At 36.1% G+C, this 18,991-nt stretch overlaps 1 protein-coding gene across 2 annotated transcripts in view; it reads left to right on the top strand.

Moving 5' to 3' along the window:
* Positions 1–18,991, top strand: part of LMBRD1 (LMBR1 domain containing 1) — a 201,901-nt gene that overhangs the window by 2,652 nt on the left and 180,258 nt on the right. The window contains exons 1-2 of one of the 2 annotated variants that reach the window (XM_074237298.1): positions 513–553; positions 4,401–4,577. In XM_074237298.1, coding sequence (XP_074093399.1) covers positions 4,551–4,577 — 27 coding nt within the window. In that variant the 5' untranslated portion in view covers positions 513–553; positions 4,401–4,550. Of the gene's footprint in view, positions 1–512; positions 554–4,400; positions 4,578–18,991 lie in introns of those variants that run through there. The other variant, XM_074237297.1, reaches the window with a different exon arrangement.

Below are 18,991 nucleotides of genomic sequence, written 5' to 3'. Positions count from 1 at the left end.
AAATAGGATTTGTGTGTGTGTGTGTGTGTGTGTGTGTGTGTGTGTGTGTGTAGTTTCACTTTTCCATATGAAATTAAGGCTCAGATTTATTCTTCAAGATTTTGCAAAGAGTAATTGTCAATGGGATTTGGGCCCATTTGTCTTTTTTTTTAGGTTTTTGCAAGGCAAATGGGGTTAAGGGGCTTGCCCAAGGCCACACAGCTAGGTAATTATTAAGTGTCTGAGCCCAGATTTGAACCCAGGTACTCCTGACTCCAAGGCCGGTGCTTTATCCACTACGCTACTTAGCCACCCCAGGCATTATCTTCTAACATAAAGCAAATGCTACTTTATACTATTACTGATAATTTACTTCCCTTTCATACTGATTTCCCTTTTCATACTGATTTTTTTGGAATTAAATTAACCAATTTTCGAATTTAGAAATAATTCCTTTCCAGAATAGGATATGACTTGTTTCTAAAATGAATAGTTTAATTAGCAAATAATTAAATACTTTTTATTGTTTGCAGAGCTCTCTACTTGGTGGAATAAGATTACAAAGAAGTATAAGGTATGATTGACCTTAGCTTATCTAGTAGGAGTTAAGACAGGATGAACTTTAACAGTTTAATAATAGTGGCAGCAACCCTAAAAGAGATCACAAGACCAGAGATAATCACCAAAGTGTATCACAAGCAATAAATGTTTTTTCATTCACAGATTAGGTTATTGTGGACTGAAGTGTAGAAAAGCAAGGTACTGTGGGAAAATGACACTGACAGACTGTTAGTAGAAGTTAGATAGGTGGAGGAGTGGGGTAGGTAGCATTTTGGGGAGCATTAGGGGGGAGGAAGAAGAGAATGACAACTCTTAAAGTAGATTAGTTTAGAGGTTTTATGCAGATGACTAGTAGAAGATCTTACACTCAATAGTTTTGTTCTAAATTGCCTTTCTAGCCTTGTATGAAGGAATGGAATTTGAAGGTTTTCCTAAATAGATGTCAAGGAGCAATTGGGTATATGGTTAGAGGAGTGACCTGATCAGGAATGTTTTCAAAAGATTAATCAGGCAGCAGTGACCATGATACATTGACTGAAGAAGGCAAGAACATAATTAGGATACTGTTGTGGCAACCTAACCATGAGATTATGAGGATTCAAAATATGGTGGTGTTGGTGGTGGTTGTGAGAGTATAAAGGAAGGAGATAAGTGAAAGAGATGCTGTGTTGGAAGAATTGGTACAACTGTATGAAAATGGGACTTGGTCTTAATCTTCCAAGATTATAGGTGGTAGTGCTATTGAATAGACATACATTATCAGGAGGAAAAACTTATTTTTCTTAGTTTATAGTTCTATTTATTTTATTTTATTAGGGTATATTGAAGTAGTAGAATAAAGGTAGCTCAGGCCATAGAATAAAGACAGCCCATAAAATAAAGACAGTTTCTGGACTGTGACTTTATTTCCACTAAATTTTAGGCTAATGTTCTCATTTATGTCATTGGGACATTAATAGCTTAATGGCATAAAAACCCCATGGATCAAATGAAAGTCCCAAACATCTGTTCTCTTGAAGAGAGCTAGAGGTAGAGGTGGAGAGCCTAGCCTTCAGGAAGAAAGCTGTACTGCACCTGTCTGGTAAGGTACAGTTAATGATTGTTAGTGATTTAACAAGGGAGCTTTGGGACACCTTTAAAAGAGGTTTTAGAGACTTGAAGTCATTATATAATTATTTATATCATACTCGTGTTCCTACTATGCTTCCTTCTGACAGATCGTCCAAATATATGTCCAAGAGTTCATCAAGATCTAATGTGTTTAAAAAACAAACTCTAGTGTTTTAATGTGTTAATTGCATGTAGTTATCTATAATTTTCAGCTGTACTTCTTAACCTGTTTCTGTCATCAAGTGACTCAAGTTGAATTTGGTTTCTGATATCACTCTCTGATGTTCCATTAGCAAATATCTTTCTAGGATAGAGCAATAGTTAATTAACACCCTTAGATTAGTGACATGAGGAGAAAAAAAAATTCAAACTAGCTATAATGGCAATATGTATGAATCCATCAGGTATTAAATTGTGCTGCTATGTTAGGGTTTAGTGCTCAGTAGGTACCTCCTTTTGAAGCACAGTGATTGGGATTGTGTTGCATTCATGAAATAGATTGGCTAATTTCTTGTGATGCCAGGCTAGTTTAAAGGAGCACCATGCTAGTGATAAGTTGTCTTCACCCATCTTAAAGTGCATTTGACTTAACACTCATGATACAAATCCATAGTCACTCTCTGGGCAGGCAGAGTGCTACTTTTCACATATTTTGAAAATAATATGTATCAGGAACTTCCAAGGCAGAGCCAAGATAGGTCAAAACTCAGAAATTCCTGAAGCTTTTCCCAAAACAATTTTGAATGAAACCTCTAAAGAGATCCTAAAGTGACATAACCCACCAAAAAAAAATCAGTGAACAACTTTCCAGTGAGATATCTTAGAGGAATTTCAGGAAAAGGTGTCTTCCATGGATCAAAGAGAAGTATAATTCAGTGTAGGCAAGATTGCTGAGAAACTAGCAGGAGGCTATTACCCCCAGTGCAGCTAGTCCCCCCAGCATTGAGGGTCTCAACTCCTGCTTGAAGAGCAAGGTTTTGAACCCTGGGAAGCTGGTGCTGTGTTGGGCTGCCCTAGTGCAGGGAACACTGGAAATGCTAGAGTGGAAAGCCAGGGACTAGCAACCATCAAAAAAAGCTTGGGACTATATACCCTCTACCACAAGAACAGAGCTCAACTGACAAAATGACCAGGAAAGCAAAGCACCAGCCAGTGACAGTCACTATTCTGTTAGGGGAAATAAAAATGCCATCTCAGAAGAGGAAAGCAGTGACAAAATGCCTACATGTCAAACCTCTGAACTGATCTCAGAGCTCAAAAAAGGATTTTGAAAACCAAAGAAGAGGGGCAACTAGGTGGTACACTGGCCCAGGAGAAAGATCTGAGTTTAAATCCAGTCTCAGACATTTAATGCTTAATTAGTTGAGTGACCTTGGGCAAGTTACTTTGCTTTGCAAAATAAAAAAAAAAAGAAAAGAGGAAGAAAAATGGAGAAAAGAAATGGGAATCATGCGGGAGAGTTAATGAAAAATTAATTGAAGAAAAATAATTATAAAAGTAAAATTGGCCAACTGAAAAATAAAATTAACCAATTGGAAACTGAAGAAAATAAAACCTTAAAAATTAGAATTGGACAAATGGAAATGAATGACTGTGAGACACTAAGATTCCATCAAACCAAACCAAAGGCTGAAAAAAAATAGAAAAAAATTGTAAAGTACCTCTTAGGAAAAATGACCAACTTAGAAAATAGATCCACGGGGTGACTAGGTGGCTCAGTGGATAAAGCACCGGCCCTGGAGTCAGGAGTACCTGGGTTCATACCCGGTCTCAGACATTTAATAATTACCTAGCTGTGTGGCCTTGGGCATGCCACTTAACCCCATTTGCCTTGCAAAAGCCTAAAAAGAAAAAGGAAAATAGATCCAGGAAAAATAATTTACAAATTATTGGGATACCCTAAAGCCAAGATCAGAAAAAAGAACCTGAATAATAATATGCCGGAAATTATCATGGAGGGGCAGCTAGGTAGGGCAATGGATAGATCACCGGACCTGAAGTCAGGAGGATCTAAGTTCAAATTTGACCTCAGACACTCTTAATAGTTACCTAGCTGTGTGGCCTTGGGCAAGCCACTTAACCTTGCAAAGAGTATAAGTTTTGGTTTGGATTCAGAATCCATAGATCCTTCTCTGGAAGTGAATGGTGTGAAAAATTCACTTCCAGAGAAGGATCTATGGATTCTGAATGCAGACTAAAGCTTATATTTTTTTCAGTTTTTAAAATTTGTTTTATATGTTATGGGATTTTTTTCTCTAATAGTTTTTTCCCTCTTTTTGATTTGTTTCTTTTACAATATGATTAATATGAATATAATCTTAACATAGTTATTCATTTATAGCCTATATTAGATTGCTTTCTATCAGGGAAGGGGAAAGGGAAAGTAGGGAGAAAAAGTAAAACTCAAAAACTTATAAAAAAAAGATTGTTAAAAACTATCTTTGCATGTAGTTGGAAAAATTAAAATATTGAAAAAAGTGAATAATATGTATTGATTGAAGCATAATTTTTATTTTATTTTGAAATTTCTTTATTTTGGGAGAAGTCTATATTTTCTTTTATAGCTTGATTATTATGGAAATGTTTTGCATGACTTACACATAACATCTCAAATTGCTTACTTTCAGTGAGGAATTTTATATGTAACAGGAAAAATAAAATACTAAATAAGACTTTTTAAAAAGAAAATAATGTGTATCTGTGTATCTTTGGGAATCTGGTTATTATAGTAACTTTTTTTTTTATTTTAGGCAATTTTGGCATTCTGCTGGGTATATGTTCGGAAATACCAAAGTCAACGAGAAAGTGAAGTTGTTTCTACCATAACAGCAATTTTTTCCCTGGCAATTGCACTCATCACATCAGCACTTCTTCCAGTGGACATTTTTTTGGTTTCTTATATGAAAAATCAAAATGGTACATTTAAGGTAATAAATCACATAGCATATTCAACCCAGAATTAAAATGCTTAGAAAAATTTATGTGGGTTAAACATTTTAGTAACAGATTCAAATTTATGTTTTTGTTTTGTTTTGGAGTGTTGCAGGCAAACAAGTGTAGACATGAAGTATTTCCTCATCTGAAAACATTTAAAATGCTCCTTATTAGGCTTTTATAGCTTGGTTTTTTTCTGAAACTTGTGGGACTTGCAGGATAAGATTGGAGGTCTTAATCCTTTAACAATGGTAAATATTGATTTGGAAGTACTTTTGACTGATTGGTCTATTTGTTGGAGGATAAAGTATTTAAGATCAGGGTTCTCTATTCAAGCTCTGCACCAGACTTCTTTTAGAGGCATCATGATAAGGAAAACACCCTGGACTGGTAATAAAGAAACCTGAGTTCTAGTTATGGATCAGTTATTACTTAGTTGTGTGGCAAGTGAAAGTTATTTCATCTTTGTACCTTAATATCTATAAAACAGGCAAATTGAACTAGAAGATTTCTAAGAGTTTCCATAATTCTATTGTAAGCATTTCAGAAATGCAGAAATCGGAATTGATTTTCCAAAGTCTTAAGATGAATTTGAGGCTATTGACTATTATTTTGTTTTTCTAGAATCACAGAACACTGGTGTCCTATTTAAGGTTATATATTTTATTGTTAGTGACCCTTAATGATATCATCTCAGGCAACTCGATAGAACATTAGATAGAGCACTGATTTTGAATTAGGAGTACCAGAATTCAAATTTGATCGCAGAAACGTTAACTTTGTGACCCTGAGCTAGTAACTTAATCTGTTTGCCTTAAAATGGAAAGACTAAAAGACAAAATTTATTACAAAATGGGGAGGGGGCAATTTCCCTTATCACCATAGGAACAGAATAACTTCTTTAACAGTATTAAGAGGCAGTAAACTAAAGCAGTATGAATGAGAATAGGAATCATTATCAGTTCAGGAAAGCACTATAAAATCACTGACAGTAATAAGAGATAGAGTTAAAGCTGTATAACTAAGAATAGAGAACATCACCAGTCTGAGAAGCACTGACATATGAAGATCTAATGGGAATCTTAGCAGCTTTCAGGGTCCTGACTAGGAAAGTTCCTGATAGAGCATCCTCTGTAGAAATGGGATTCCAAACTTCCCTTTCTCAGTGTGAGCCTTAAGTATATTCTCTACACAAAGAAGGCAATATACCAATGTTTTACATAACAAGAGAAGTGTGGCCACAGCCTAGAGTGATAACTGCACATCCTTGGAACTGGCCAAGTTCTTGGAACACTCACTGATTTGGGACTGGTCATCATCCCAATTCGATAGACTGTTCTTCATGCAAGGAGGTTATTCAGGGGACATGGAAGAGTTTTCTTTATTAATCCCTCAGTGTTATATAAAAATTAGCTATTTTGCTTACTACTTTATTGTTGTTTTTCATTTGTTCAGATTTAGTTTTCAATCTTTTTTTATTGAAACTTTCACTTTTTTTTTAGATTACTTGTGATGCAGTGTTTTCAGTGGTTTCATGAGCTGTGTGTTCAGATCCCTGTTACTTAACAGGAACCTAAAGTTTACTTTTCCTGTTTGTTCTTCAAATATTTTAGTCCGGGATACTTGGAAGGAATACAAAATATTTATTAAGTGCTTACTATATGCAAAACACTATATTAAATGGGGGAAACAAATAGAAAAGTTCCGTAGTTACTCTCAGAGAAGAGGAGATAGTGAAAATTGAAGGGTCTCATCTACATCAGACAGAAAGGTCCCATGGTCCTTAATGTGCAGTATTAAAGCTTTTAGTAATCCTGCTTTTTTAACATCATTTCAACTGTTAAAATATTGATGTATGATTTTGAATGATTTGACAGTGCCAAGGACTTTGATGACAAATACTTTATTTTTTTTAAATAGTCCTTTCTGAGAAATACTTTATCATTTTAGGGCTAAGCTATAAATAAGCTTTAAAATATGAGAGAATGTTTAGTTCCTTATAAACTTTGCACATTTCTAGGATAAATTCTAGGTTTGGCAGCTTCAGAGTGTTAAAAGTTTTTCTATTTTTAAATAAGATAGTATATGTCTAGAATGTTCAATACATTTTTCAGTTTCTAAGATTTTTTTTTCCTGACTGATCTGGATTACTTAAAAGATTCTCCTGTTTTGATAAGTAATCTAAATATTGAACTTTTATTGCAGCTTAATTCTTTTTCCATTATATAGCATTAATGCTTATTTGCTCAGGAATAGAGTATTTCTGTTGTTTTTATTGTTCTTTTTTTTTTTAATAAAGCCATTTCTTTATTTTTTCCAATTACATATGAGGATAATTTTCAACTTTCGTTTCTGTAAAGCTTTCTTCCTCACCTCTTCCCTCTTAAGATAGCAAGTAATCTGATATAGGTTATATACATATATATATATATATGTATATGTATGTATTCACGTTACACATATTCCCATATTAGTTACACTGTGAAAGAAGAATCAAAACAAAAGGGAAAAACCCAAGATAAGGAAAAAAACAAAAAGCAAATTTTAAAAAAGTGAAAATAGTATGATTTGTTCTGCATTCAGATTCTGTAGTTCATTCTCTGGATGTGAATAGCATTTTTCATAAGAGGTCATTTAGAATTGTCTTTGATCTCTGAGATGTACAGTATTTTCATGCTCTGCTTCCTCACTCAGCATCAGGTCATTCAGATCTGTCCAGGTTTTTCTGAAATCAAACTGATTATCATTTCTTATAAGCAGTAATATTCTGTTACATTCCTATACTACAACTCGTTTAGCCTTTCTCCAATTAATGGACATTGCATCAATTTCTAGTTCTTTGCCACCACAAAAAGTAGCTGCTTTGAATATTCTTTCATGTGATACTTTTCCCCTTTTTGTGATCTCTCTGGGATATAAACTTAGTAGTGGCATTACTGAATCAAAGAATGTAGTTTTATTGCATTTTGAGCATAGTTCCAAATTGTTCTTAAGAATAGTTGGATTAATTCACAGGCTCAACAGTACATTGGTGTCTGTTTTCCCACATCCCCTCCAACATTTATCATTTCCTTTTTCTTTCATATTAGCCAATCTGATAGGTATGAGATGGTATCTCAGAGTTTTTTAAATTTATATTTCTCTAATAGTGACATAGAACATTTTTTTCCATCAGACTATAGATAGCTTTAATTTATTCATCTGAAAACTTCCTTTTTGTATCCTTTGATCATTTATCAAGTGGGGAAATAACTTGTATTCTTAGAAATTTGACTCAGTTCTATGTATTTTAGAAATGAGGCCTTTATCAGAAACACTGGTTGTAAAAATTGTTTGCCGATTTCCTGCTTTCCTTCTTATCTTGGTTGTATTTTTGGTTTTATTTGTGCAAAAACTTTTCAATTAAATGTAATAAAAATGATCTATTTTATATTTCATAATATTCTCTATCTCTTGTTTGTTTATAAATTTTTCTCTCCATAGATCTGACAGTTAAATGATTCCTTGCTCTTGGTAATGCCCTTTATGTCTAAATTGTGTACCCATTTTCACTTTACCTTCATACAGAGTTGGAGATGTTGGTCTCTGCCATATTATTTTTCAGTTTTTCCAGCAGTTTTTGTCAGATAGTGAGATTTTATTCCAAAGTTAGTCTTTGAGTTTATCAGACAATAGATTATTATAGTTATGTCTTGTGAACCTAATCTGTCCAACTGCTCCATCACTTTTTATTAGCTAGTATCACCTTCCTTTGCCATTTTTTCATTAATTCTCATGATATTCTTGAACTTTTGTTCCTCAAGATGAATTTTTTTATGATTTTTTTCTAGTTTTATATGATTTTTAGATAGTTTGATTGGTATGACAATTGAATAGATACATTAATTTAGGGAGAATTGTTATTTTTATTAGCTTGACCTATTCATGAGCAATTGATATTTTTCCATTTGTTTAGATCTAACTTTATTTGTTTGGTGAAAAGTGTAATTTTATTCTTATAGTTCCTGGGTTTGTCTTGGCAGATAGACTCCTAAATTATATTATCTACAGTTATTTTGAATAGAATTTCTCTTTCCATCTCTGGACGTTTGTTTTGTTGGTAATATGTAGAAATTCTGATGATTTATGTGAGTTGCTAAAGTTATTATTTCGAGTCCTTTTTTAGTTGATTCTCTAGGATTCTTTAATTGTGCCATCATATCATCTTTAAAGTATAATAGTTTGTTTCCTCTCTGTCTATTCTGATTCCTTTACTTTCTCTTAAAGCTAAATTAACATTTTTAGTACATCATTGAATAATTGTATTGATAATGGACATGCATCCTTGTTTCACTCCTGACCTTATTGGGAATGCTTTTAACTTAATCTCCATTTCATATAAGCTGATGGTTTTAGATACTACTTCTCAATTTAAGGAAAAATCCATTTATTCCTCTGCTCTCTAGTGGTTTTTAATAGGAATAAGTGCTGTGTTTTGTCAAAAGCTTTTTCAGCATCTACTGTTCTTTTTCTTTTTTTAGTTTTTTTTTGCAAGGCAGTGGGGTTAAGTGACTTGCCCAAGGTCACATGGCTAGGTAATTAATAAGTGTCTGAGGCGGGATTTGACTCAGGTCCTCCTGACTCCAAGGCTGGTGCTCTATCCACTGCACCACCCAGCTGCCCCTTTCAGCATCTGTTGAAACAATCATGTGATTTCTGTTAGTTTTGTTATTGATATGTGGTTGATTATGTTGAGTGTTTTCCTAATATTGAACCAGCCTTGCATTCCTGGTATAAATCACACTTTCTCATAGTGTAACTATTCTGGTGTTAAATTGCCATAAATTCTTTGCTGTTATTTTATGTATAATTTTTGCATCCATATTAGAGAAATTAGTCTATAATTTTCTTTCTCTGGCTTTTCCTGATTTAGGTATTAGCACCATAATTGTGTTATGAGAGGAATTTCATAGTACTTCTTCACCTGTTTATCCAAATAGTTTATATAGTATTGGTATTAATTGTTCTTTAAATGTTTGATAGAATTTGCTTATCAATTTATTTGGCCCTGGAGAGTAACTTGTTTAATTTCTTCTTCTGAATTGGGGGGATTTAAGTATTTTGCTTCCTCTTTTGTTACTCTGAACAATTTATAATTTTGTAAATATTCATCTGTTTCTCTCAGATTGTCAGCTTTATTGGCATATGATTGGGCAAAATTGCTCCAGATTATTAATTTAATTTCCTCTTCATTAGTGATAATTCACCCTTTTCATTTTTAATACCAGTAGTTTGATTTCCTTCTCTATTTTCTAATTAAACTAGCGAAAAATTTATCTATTTTCTTGATTTTTTTCATAAATCCAATTCTTAGCTTTATTTTAGCTCAATAGTTTTCTTTGTTTTATTAATCTCTCCTTTATTTTCATATTTTCTGGTATTTAATTGGGGATTTTTAATTTGTTCTTTTCCTAGTTTTTCAGGATGCATGCCCCATTCCTTGATCTCCTCTTTTTCTATTTTATTCGTGTAAACATTTAGAGACATAAAATGTCCCCTAAGAACTGTTGTCTCCCAATGTTGTCTCATTATTGTCATCCTTTGAGAATAAATTATTGATTTCTATTATTTGTTTGACCCAATTAATTTTTAATTTATCTTTTCATGGTCCTTTATTACATGTAATTTCTATCACATCATTATCTGAGAAGTTGGCTATGTACTGCTGACAAAAAGGCATATTCCTTTCGATCCCTATTGAGTTTTCTCCAGAGAGTTATCACATCTAAATTTTCTAAGATTCTTTTCATCTTAAATTCTTTCTTGTTTTTTTTTTGTGATTAGATTTATCTAATTCTGAGAGAGGTAGGTTGAGGTCCCATAATAATTTTACTATTTCTTCCTCTAACTTCTCCTCTTAAGAATTTAGATGCTATATTACTTGGTACATATATGTTTAATGTTGTTATTGCTTCATTGTTTATGGTGTCTCTTAGCAAAATGTAGTTTTCCTTCTTTATCACTTTTAATTAGGTCTATTTTTTTTGCTGAAGTCATTTCCTTTTTTTTAAATTTTTATTAAAGCTATTATTTGAGTTTTACAGTTTTCCCCCAGTCTTGCTTCCCCCCCACCCCCACCCCACAGATAGCACTCCATCAGTCTTTACTTTGTTTCCATGTTGTACTTCCATCCAAATTGGGTGTGATGAGAGAGAAATCATATCCTTAAAGAGAACAGAATTCTCAGAGGTAACCAGATCAAACCATAAGACATCTGGGGTTTTTTTTCCAAATTAAAGGGAATAGTCCTTGTACTTTGTTCAAACTCCACAGCTCCTTATCTGGATACAGATGGTACTCTCCTTTGCACACAGCCAATTATCTAGGATAAAATGGTTAATTCTTCCTATAATTTGTTTTTTGGTCCACTCATTTTTTAAGATGAGGTTGTTCCGTTTCCAATTTGCTCTGGGTCTATATCTCCTTGGCCCAGTATTGCATATGACTTTTATTGCATTGTGATCTGAGAAAGATGTATTTACTATTTCTGCCTTTCTGCAGTTGATCATTAGGTTTTTATGTCCTAGTATATGGTCAATTTTTGTATAACCTCCATGTACTGCAGAGAAAAAGGTATATTCCTTCCTATCCCCATTCAGTTTCCTCCATAAGTCTACCATATCTAATTTTTCTAATAATCTATTTACCTCCCTAATTTCTTTCTTGTTTGTTTTATGATTTGATTTATCTAGATCTGATAGCAGGAGGTTGAGGTCTCCTACTAGTAGAGTTTTGCTGTCTATGTCTTCCTGTAATTCTTTCAGCTTCTCCTCTAAGAATTTAGGTGCTGTCCCACTGGGTGCATATATATTCAATATTGAAATGACTTTATTGTCTATGGTACCTTTTAGGAGGATAAAGTTTCCTTCCTTATCTCTTTTAAGGCTATCTATTTTTGCTGCTGCTTTGTCTGAGATAAGGATTGCTACCCCTGCTTTTTTTACTTCAGCTGAAGCAAAATATATTTTGCTCCAACCTTTTACCTTTACTCTATATGTATCTCTCTTCTTCAAATGAGTTTCTTGTAAGCAGCATATTGTAGGATTCTGGTTTTTAATCCACTCTGCTATTTGCTTACGTTTTAAGGGAGAGTTCATCCCATTCACATTTAAGGTTATGATTACTAATTCTTTATTGCCCTCTATGCTATCTTCCCTCTGTTTGTATTTTACCCCCTTCCCCCCCCCTTTTATCCATATTCCCCAGTATTTTGTTTTCGAATACCACCCCCTTCAGTGTGTTTGCCCTCCTATATCACACCCTTCCCTTACTTTCCCCTTTCCCTGTTTCCTTCCCTTCCTTTTGTTATTTCCCCTTATTTCCTCCACTCCCCTTCCCTTTCTCTGTCTCCCCTCCCCTTTTCCCCTTTTACTTCTTGAAAGGTTAGGTGTTTTATAAGTTAACTGAGTATGTGTAGGTTGACTTTAAGCCAAGTATGATGAGAAGAAGATTCAGGTGTTTCTCCTCTACTCCCTTCTTCCCCTCTATTACCATAGGTTTTTTGTACCTCTTAGTGTAATGAGATTTGTCCCATTCAATCCCCTCCCTCCTCCCGTCTCTTTCCTGTCCCCCTTTTTAGGGAGGTAGTGTATTTTTTTTTAGATCATTCTATCTAAGTCATAGAAAATTCTGAGTGTCTGTCCCTTCTAGTTCAATATATTCTGTTGAATAGAGTCCAAATTCCTGAGAGTTATTAGAGTCTTTCTCCCCGGTGGAGTTAAAGCCAGTTACATCCCATTAGATATCAGTCTCATGGATAGGTCATGGATGTCCAGAATTTCTGGCTAGGTATAGTCTCTCTGTTAGAGTTGCATTTCTCAGGATTCTCAGGATTTATGAGAGTCTCTACACCCCCCCCCCCCATGCTGGGATATAGCCAGTTTCAACTTGCTGGATTGCATTTTTTTCCTTTTACCAACCCCCCTTTTTTTTTTTTTACCTTTTCATGTGTCTCTTGAACCTCCTGTTTGATATCCAAATTTTTTGTTTAGCTCTGGTCTTTTCATCAGAAATTTTTAGAATTCTTCCATTTCGTTAAATGTCCATCTTTTTCCCTGGAAGAGAAGGCTCAGCTTTGCAGGAAAGTAAATTCTTGGCTGCATTCCAAGCTCCCTTGCTCTTCGAAATATCTCGTTCCAGGCCCTTTGATTCCTTAAAGTTGATGCAGCCAGGTCCTGTGTGATCCTTACTGTGGCTCCTTGATATTTAAATTGTTTCTTTCTGGCTGCTTGCAGGATTTTCTCTTTTATCTGATAGTTCTGGAGTTTGGCCACAACATTCCTTGGTGTTTTCCTTTTAGGATCTTTTTCTGGTGGGGATCGATGTACTCTTTCAGTAACTACTTTGCCCTCCGATTCCATGATGTCAGGGCAGTTTTCCATCACTAGATCCTGTAATATTAAGTCCAGGCTTTTTTTCCTCTTCAATGTTTTCAGGAAGTCCTATAATTTTCAGGTTTCCCCTCCTCGATCTATTCTCGAGGTCAGTGGTTTTGTTGATGAGGTATTTCACATTTGCTTCTGTTTTTTGATTTTGTTTAACTGACTCTTGCTGTCTTGTGGAGTCATTAGTTTCTGTAGACTCCATTATTTTTTGGGGGGGAGGAGTTTTCTTCATTAACCTTTTCCAATTGGTCGATTCTACTTTTGAAAGAGCTTTCCATTTGACCAATTGAGGTTTTGAGAGAATTTCTTTTTGCATTTGCTCATTTGAGGATCTGAGAGAATTATTCTCATTTTGCAAGGTATTAATTGTCTCCCCCAAATTTTCCAGTTGATTTTTAAACTCCTTCCTTATTTCTTCAAGGAAGTCTTTCTGTGCTGTTGACCAGATTGTATTCTCCTCAGAGGTTCCAAGTCTCTCTGGGTTGGGGTCTTTCCCTTCCAGGAATTTTTCTATGGATCCACCTTTCTGCTGACCCTTCTTCATTATGCTAAGACCTTGAGTTGGGTGGGGCTGGTTCACCTGGGCTTGGGATCTCTAAAGGCTTTACTGAGTGCAGTTTCTCTGGCTGGCCAGTAGGAGGTGCTGGTTGCCCTCTCTGGGGTGTCTGTGACCTTGGTTGTGAGGCCTTCTCCCTTTGCTTGAGGGAGGGAATTGGAGCTATTGAATTCATTTGCCTTCAATCAGTGGTGGGCTTTATCCTGGTCTGAGGTGATTCCTCAGCTGGGCTGCTTCTTTTGCTCACACACCTGGGCCTGAGGCAGAAATAACTTGCATCAGTGCAATGGAGGCGTGTGCTCAAGAGTTTCTCAGACCTGAGGAGCCCAGGGATGGTGTCCGCAGCTCTCCTGCACCAGGCCTCTCCCCACAGCCCCTTCCCCAAACTCCAGGGGGACAGCACCAACACCAGCACCTCTGCTTCCCCACGGACCCAAGCCCCCTTTGTCCAGCCCCACTGCTGATCCAGCAGGTCCGGCTCTCGGGCCCTCAGACTCCCGGTTCCGATTCAGCTGTTGGTCTGGCTGAACTTCCCTAGGAGGTCAGACTCACCTGCCGGTACTCAGCCAAGGCTGCTGCGGGAGACAGATCCTGAGGTAGATTTTCCTCTCCTGGCTTTTCTTTCTGGGTTTCCTGGTTCGGATTTCTTTTAAGAGGTTTGTTTCATGTGATAGATGGGGAAGAGATCAGGAGACTTTAAAACTGTGCCTGTCTTCTCTCCATCATCTTGGCCCCCATTAATTAGGTCTATTTTTGCTTTTGCTTGTCTGAGATCAGAATTGCTACTCATGCTGTTTTTCTTGCAACTGAAGAATAATATATTCTGCTCCTGCCTTTTACCTTTACTCTCTGTGTATCTTTCTGCTTCAGATGTGTTTCTTGTAAACAACATATTGTAGCATTCTGGTTTTTAATCCATTCCATTATCTACTTTCATTTTATTGGGAGAGTTCATCCCACTCACATTCAATTATGATTACTCATTATTTCTCTCTATCCTATTTTTCCCCATTTATACCTTCTCCTTTTATTTTGTCCCTCTTTAATCAGTATTTTTCTTTTGACCACTACCTTCCTGTCCTCTTTTTGATCAGCCCTTCCTTCCTTTTACTTTCCTCTTTTCCCTCCTACTTCCTTGTAGAGTAAGATGAATTTCTAAACTGAGTTGAATATATATTATTCCCTCTTTGAGCCAAATTATTTGAGAGTAAGATTCTTTTAGTGCTGAGTCTTCCCTTCTTTCCCTCTACTATGTGATGTTATTTACTATCTTTTACCTCCCCTTCTTTCAGTATAATCCTTTTTTTTATTTTAATTTTTTTTAGGTAAGGCAAATGGGGTTAAGTGACTTGCCCAAAGCCACACAGCTAGATAATTATTAAATGTCTGAGGCTGGATTTGAACTCAGGTACTCCTGACTCCAGGGTTGATGCTCTATCCACTGTACCACCTAGCTGCCCCATTTTATTTTTTTTAAATATTATATTATAATCTACTTAAACCAACACTCCAAGTATAGCCCTTTTAATCTTCGTAGTAGAAATACAGTTTCCAAGAGTTACAAGTATTATCTTCCTATGAAGAAATGTAAACAGTTTAATCCTATTGAATTACATTTTTTCCCTGTTTAATGTTCTTGAATCTTATATTTAAGGACCAAATTTTTGCTCAGTTCCAGGCTTTTAATCAGTAAAGCTTGAAATCCCCTATTTTGTTGAATGTCTATATTTTCCCCCTGAACTGTTATGCTCAATTTTGAGGAATAGTTGATTCTTATTTGTAATCCAAACATCTTTGCCCTCTGGAACATTATATTCCAGGTCTTCTGATTCTTTAAGCTGTCCTGTATAATTCTGACTGTATCTTGGTATTTGAATTCTTTCTCCTCAAATATTTTCTCCTTGAGCTGATAATTCTGAAATTTGACTGCATTATTTCTTGGAGTTTTTAATTTGAAATTTCTTTCAGGCAGTGATTGATGAATTCTTGCAAGGACAATTTTGCCTTCTTGTTCTAGGAAATTAGAGAATTTTCATTCACTAATTTCCTGAAAGATATTGTTCAGGCTTTTTTTTTTGGATCATGACTTTCAGGTATTCCAATAATTCTTATCTCTCCTGGATTTATTTTCCAGATTGGTTGTTTTTCCTCTGAAGTACTTTATATTTTTTTCTGTTTTTCCAGTCTTTTGATTTTGTTTTGATTTTGATGTCTTATAAGAGTCATTAGTTTCCACTTTCCCAATTCTAATTTTTTCATTTGTAATGAAAGATTTTATTTATTTTTGAGTTTTAAAAATTTACCCCATTCTTGCTTCCCTTCCCTCCCACTTAAGACAGTTTGCTAGTCTTTACATTGTTTCCATGGTATGCATTGATCTAAGTTGAATGTTATGAGAGAGAAATAATATCCTTAAGGAAGAAAAATAAAGTATAAGAGATAGCGAAATTACATAATAAGATAATGTGTTTTTTTCCTAGTCTTTGGTCTTTTTTTTTTCAATCTCCACAACTTTCTCTGGATACAGCTGGTATTCTCTATCACAGATAGCCCCAAATTGTCCCTGATTGTTGCACTGATAGAATGAGCAAGTACATCAAGGATAATGATCCACCCCCATGTTGTTGTTAGGGTGTGCAGTGTTTTTCTGGTTCTACTTATCTTGCTCAGCATTAGTTCATGCAAATCCTTCCATGCTTTCCTGAATTCCCATCTCTCCTGGTTTCTTTTTTTTTTTGTTAATATGACTTTATACATTGCTATAGTATTCTTGTTTATGAGTAAACATAGTACCTCCTCCCCCACAAAAATGTAGAACCTCATGAGAAATAAAATAAAGAAATGTTTCAGTCTGTTCTGATACCATCAGCTCCATCTTGGGTGGTTCACATTCTTTATCATAAGTTCATCACAGAAGTTACTTCCATATTTTTTCACAGTTGCTGCTGTTGATTGTAATTCCCTCTCTCTCCATTCCTTCCCACTACCATATATTATATTTTCTCCCTCCTTTCACTCTGTCTCTATTCTAAAATATGCTGTAGGGTAGCTGAGTGGCACAGTGGACAGAGCACCGGCCCTGGGGGCCAAGAGCTACATACTACCTCAGAGACCCAGCAGCCACCTGGCCCCATGGTCCCGGAAGGGCCACCCAATCCCAGCACCTTGCAAAAAGAAAAATAGAAAATGTGTTATATTTGACTATTCTCTCCTATAATCTACCCTCTCCTTTATCACTCACATCTCCTTTATCACTTCCTTCCCCCGTCCCCCTTCTCTCCAGCTGTCTATACCCTATTGAGTGGGTATGCAGTTTCCTCTCTGAGCCATTTCTGATGAGAGTGAAGGTTCCCTCATTCCCCCTCACCTTCTCCCCCTCTTCCATATTATTGCAAAAAAAAAATCTTGGCCTATTCCACCTCTCCTTTCTCTTACTCCCTGTACATTTCCCTTTTTAGCCATTGACTCCATTTTTACAATACATTATATCTTCAAATTCAGCTCTCCTGTGTTTAATCTATAAAAGCTCCTTCTACTGGCTCTATTAAATGAGAAGGTTCATATGAGTATTATTGGTATCATTTTTCTATGTGGAATACTTGAAGTTCATCATCATTAAGCCCCTTATAATTTACCCATCTCCTCTTTAATCTGTATGCTTCACCTGAGTCCTGTACTTGAAGGTCAAACTTTCTGTTCAGCTCTGGTTGTTTCAACAGGAACATTTGAAATTCCCATTTCATTGTAAGTCCATCTTTTCCCTGGAAGAGGATGTTCAGTTTTGCTGGGTAGTTGATTCTCAGTTGCATTCCAAACCGTTTTGCCTTCCGGAATATTATATTCCAAGCCCTACAAGCCTTTAATGTAGTTGCTGCGAAGTCCTGTGTGATCCTGACTGCAGCTCCTTGATATTTGAATTGTGTCCTTCTGGCTGCTTGTAATATTTTCTCTTTGACTTGGGAGTTCTGGAACTTGGATATAATATTCCTGGGGTTGTTTTTTTGGGGGGATCTCTTTTTGGGGGAGATTGGTGGGTTCTCTCAATTTCTATTTTGCCCTCTGCTTCTAGGATATCAGGGCAATTTTCCTGTAGGAATTCTTTAAAAGTGAGGTCAAGGCTCTTTTCCTGATCATGACATTTCAGGTATCTCAATAATTTTAAAATTATCTTTCCTGAATCTGTTTTTCAGATCAGTTGTTTTTTTCAATGAGATATTTCACATTTTCTTCTAATTTTTCATTCTTGTGGTGTTGATCTATTATGTCCTGATTTTTTTTAAATTCATCAGCTTCCTTTAGCTCCATTATACTTCTGAGGATTTGTTTTCCTCAGAGAGCTTTCTTACCTCCGTTTCCATTGGGCCAATTCTGCTATTTAAAACATTTTTCTCCTCAATAACTTTTTGAACTGTTTTATCCATTTGACCTAAGCTGGTTTTTAACATGTTATTTTCTTCAACATTATTTTGGATCTCTTTGACTAAGCTGCCAACTTCATTTTCATGTTTTTCCTGCATCTCTCATTCTTTTTTTCCCCAATTTTTCTTCTGTCTCCCTTACTTCATTTTCAAAATCTTTTTTGAGCTCTATCATAGCCTGAGCCCAACATCTATATTTCTTGGAGTCTAGATGCAGAAGTTTGTTCTTCCTCATCTTCAGATTGAATATTTTGATCCTCCTTGGAATTATAGACAAAGTATTTGTCAATGGTCAGGTTCCTTTTTTTTCTGTTTACTCATTTCCCCAGCCTGTGCCTGGTTTTGGGGTGCTTCCTGTGCTTTTGAGTATTATTGGGACACCTCTACAAGGACCTCAGTGTGTGAGGCTCCCCTGGTCTGTGAATGACCACAAACACACCCCTCTGCCACAGGACTGGGTGGGGGGGGTCCCCTGCTCTATGGGAGGCCTAGATTGCAATCAGAATGTGAATATGGTCAGAGCCCCAGAGTCCTGTTCCAGGGACAGAGGACAGACCTCAGAAGTCTCCCTCCACTCCCTTACCTTGGGTGGACTGAGTACTCAGGGCTCAGCTGGCCTAGAGGCTCCTGCTTACCGGCTCCCATGGGCCTGCTTCCCGTTCCTGGATCTGGGCATGCTGAGTGCTGTGACCATGCTTAGGGTCTGGGCTTTGCACTTGCTGTATCAGAGGTCTCCCTGCTGATTGTCCAAGTTGTACTTGGTGCACCCTTGGGTGCAGGTCAGGAAACTGCTTCTGCTGCCAGGAGCCATGGCTCCCAGGTGCCCCAGGGCCGTTCCCAGGAGGCTGAAGTTTCTTTACTCTGGTGTGGCTGCCCTTCTAACCCCGTGGAACAATTGTTTTCCCTACAATTTTCCAGGTTATCTTGCGCTGGAGGATTGCCTCAAGTGGATCTTTCTGTGGGTTCTGTCTTTCAGAAATTTACTTAAGAGTCATAATTTTAAGATTTTT

Source organism: Macrotis lagotis, chromosome 5, assembly GCF_037893015.1.
Source record: "Macrotis lagotis isolate mMagLag1 chromosome 5, bilby.v1.9.chrom.fasta, whole genome shotgun sequence".
In the NCBI taxonomy this organism is placed as follows: domain Eukaryota; kingdom Metazoa; phylum Chordata; class Mammalia; order Peramelemorphia; family Peramelidae; genus Macrotis; species Macrotis lagotis.
The sequence above is the reverse complement of the archived record's forward strand: the minus strand, read 5'-3'. Positions and strand labels throughout refer to the sequence as shown.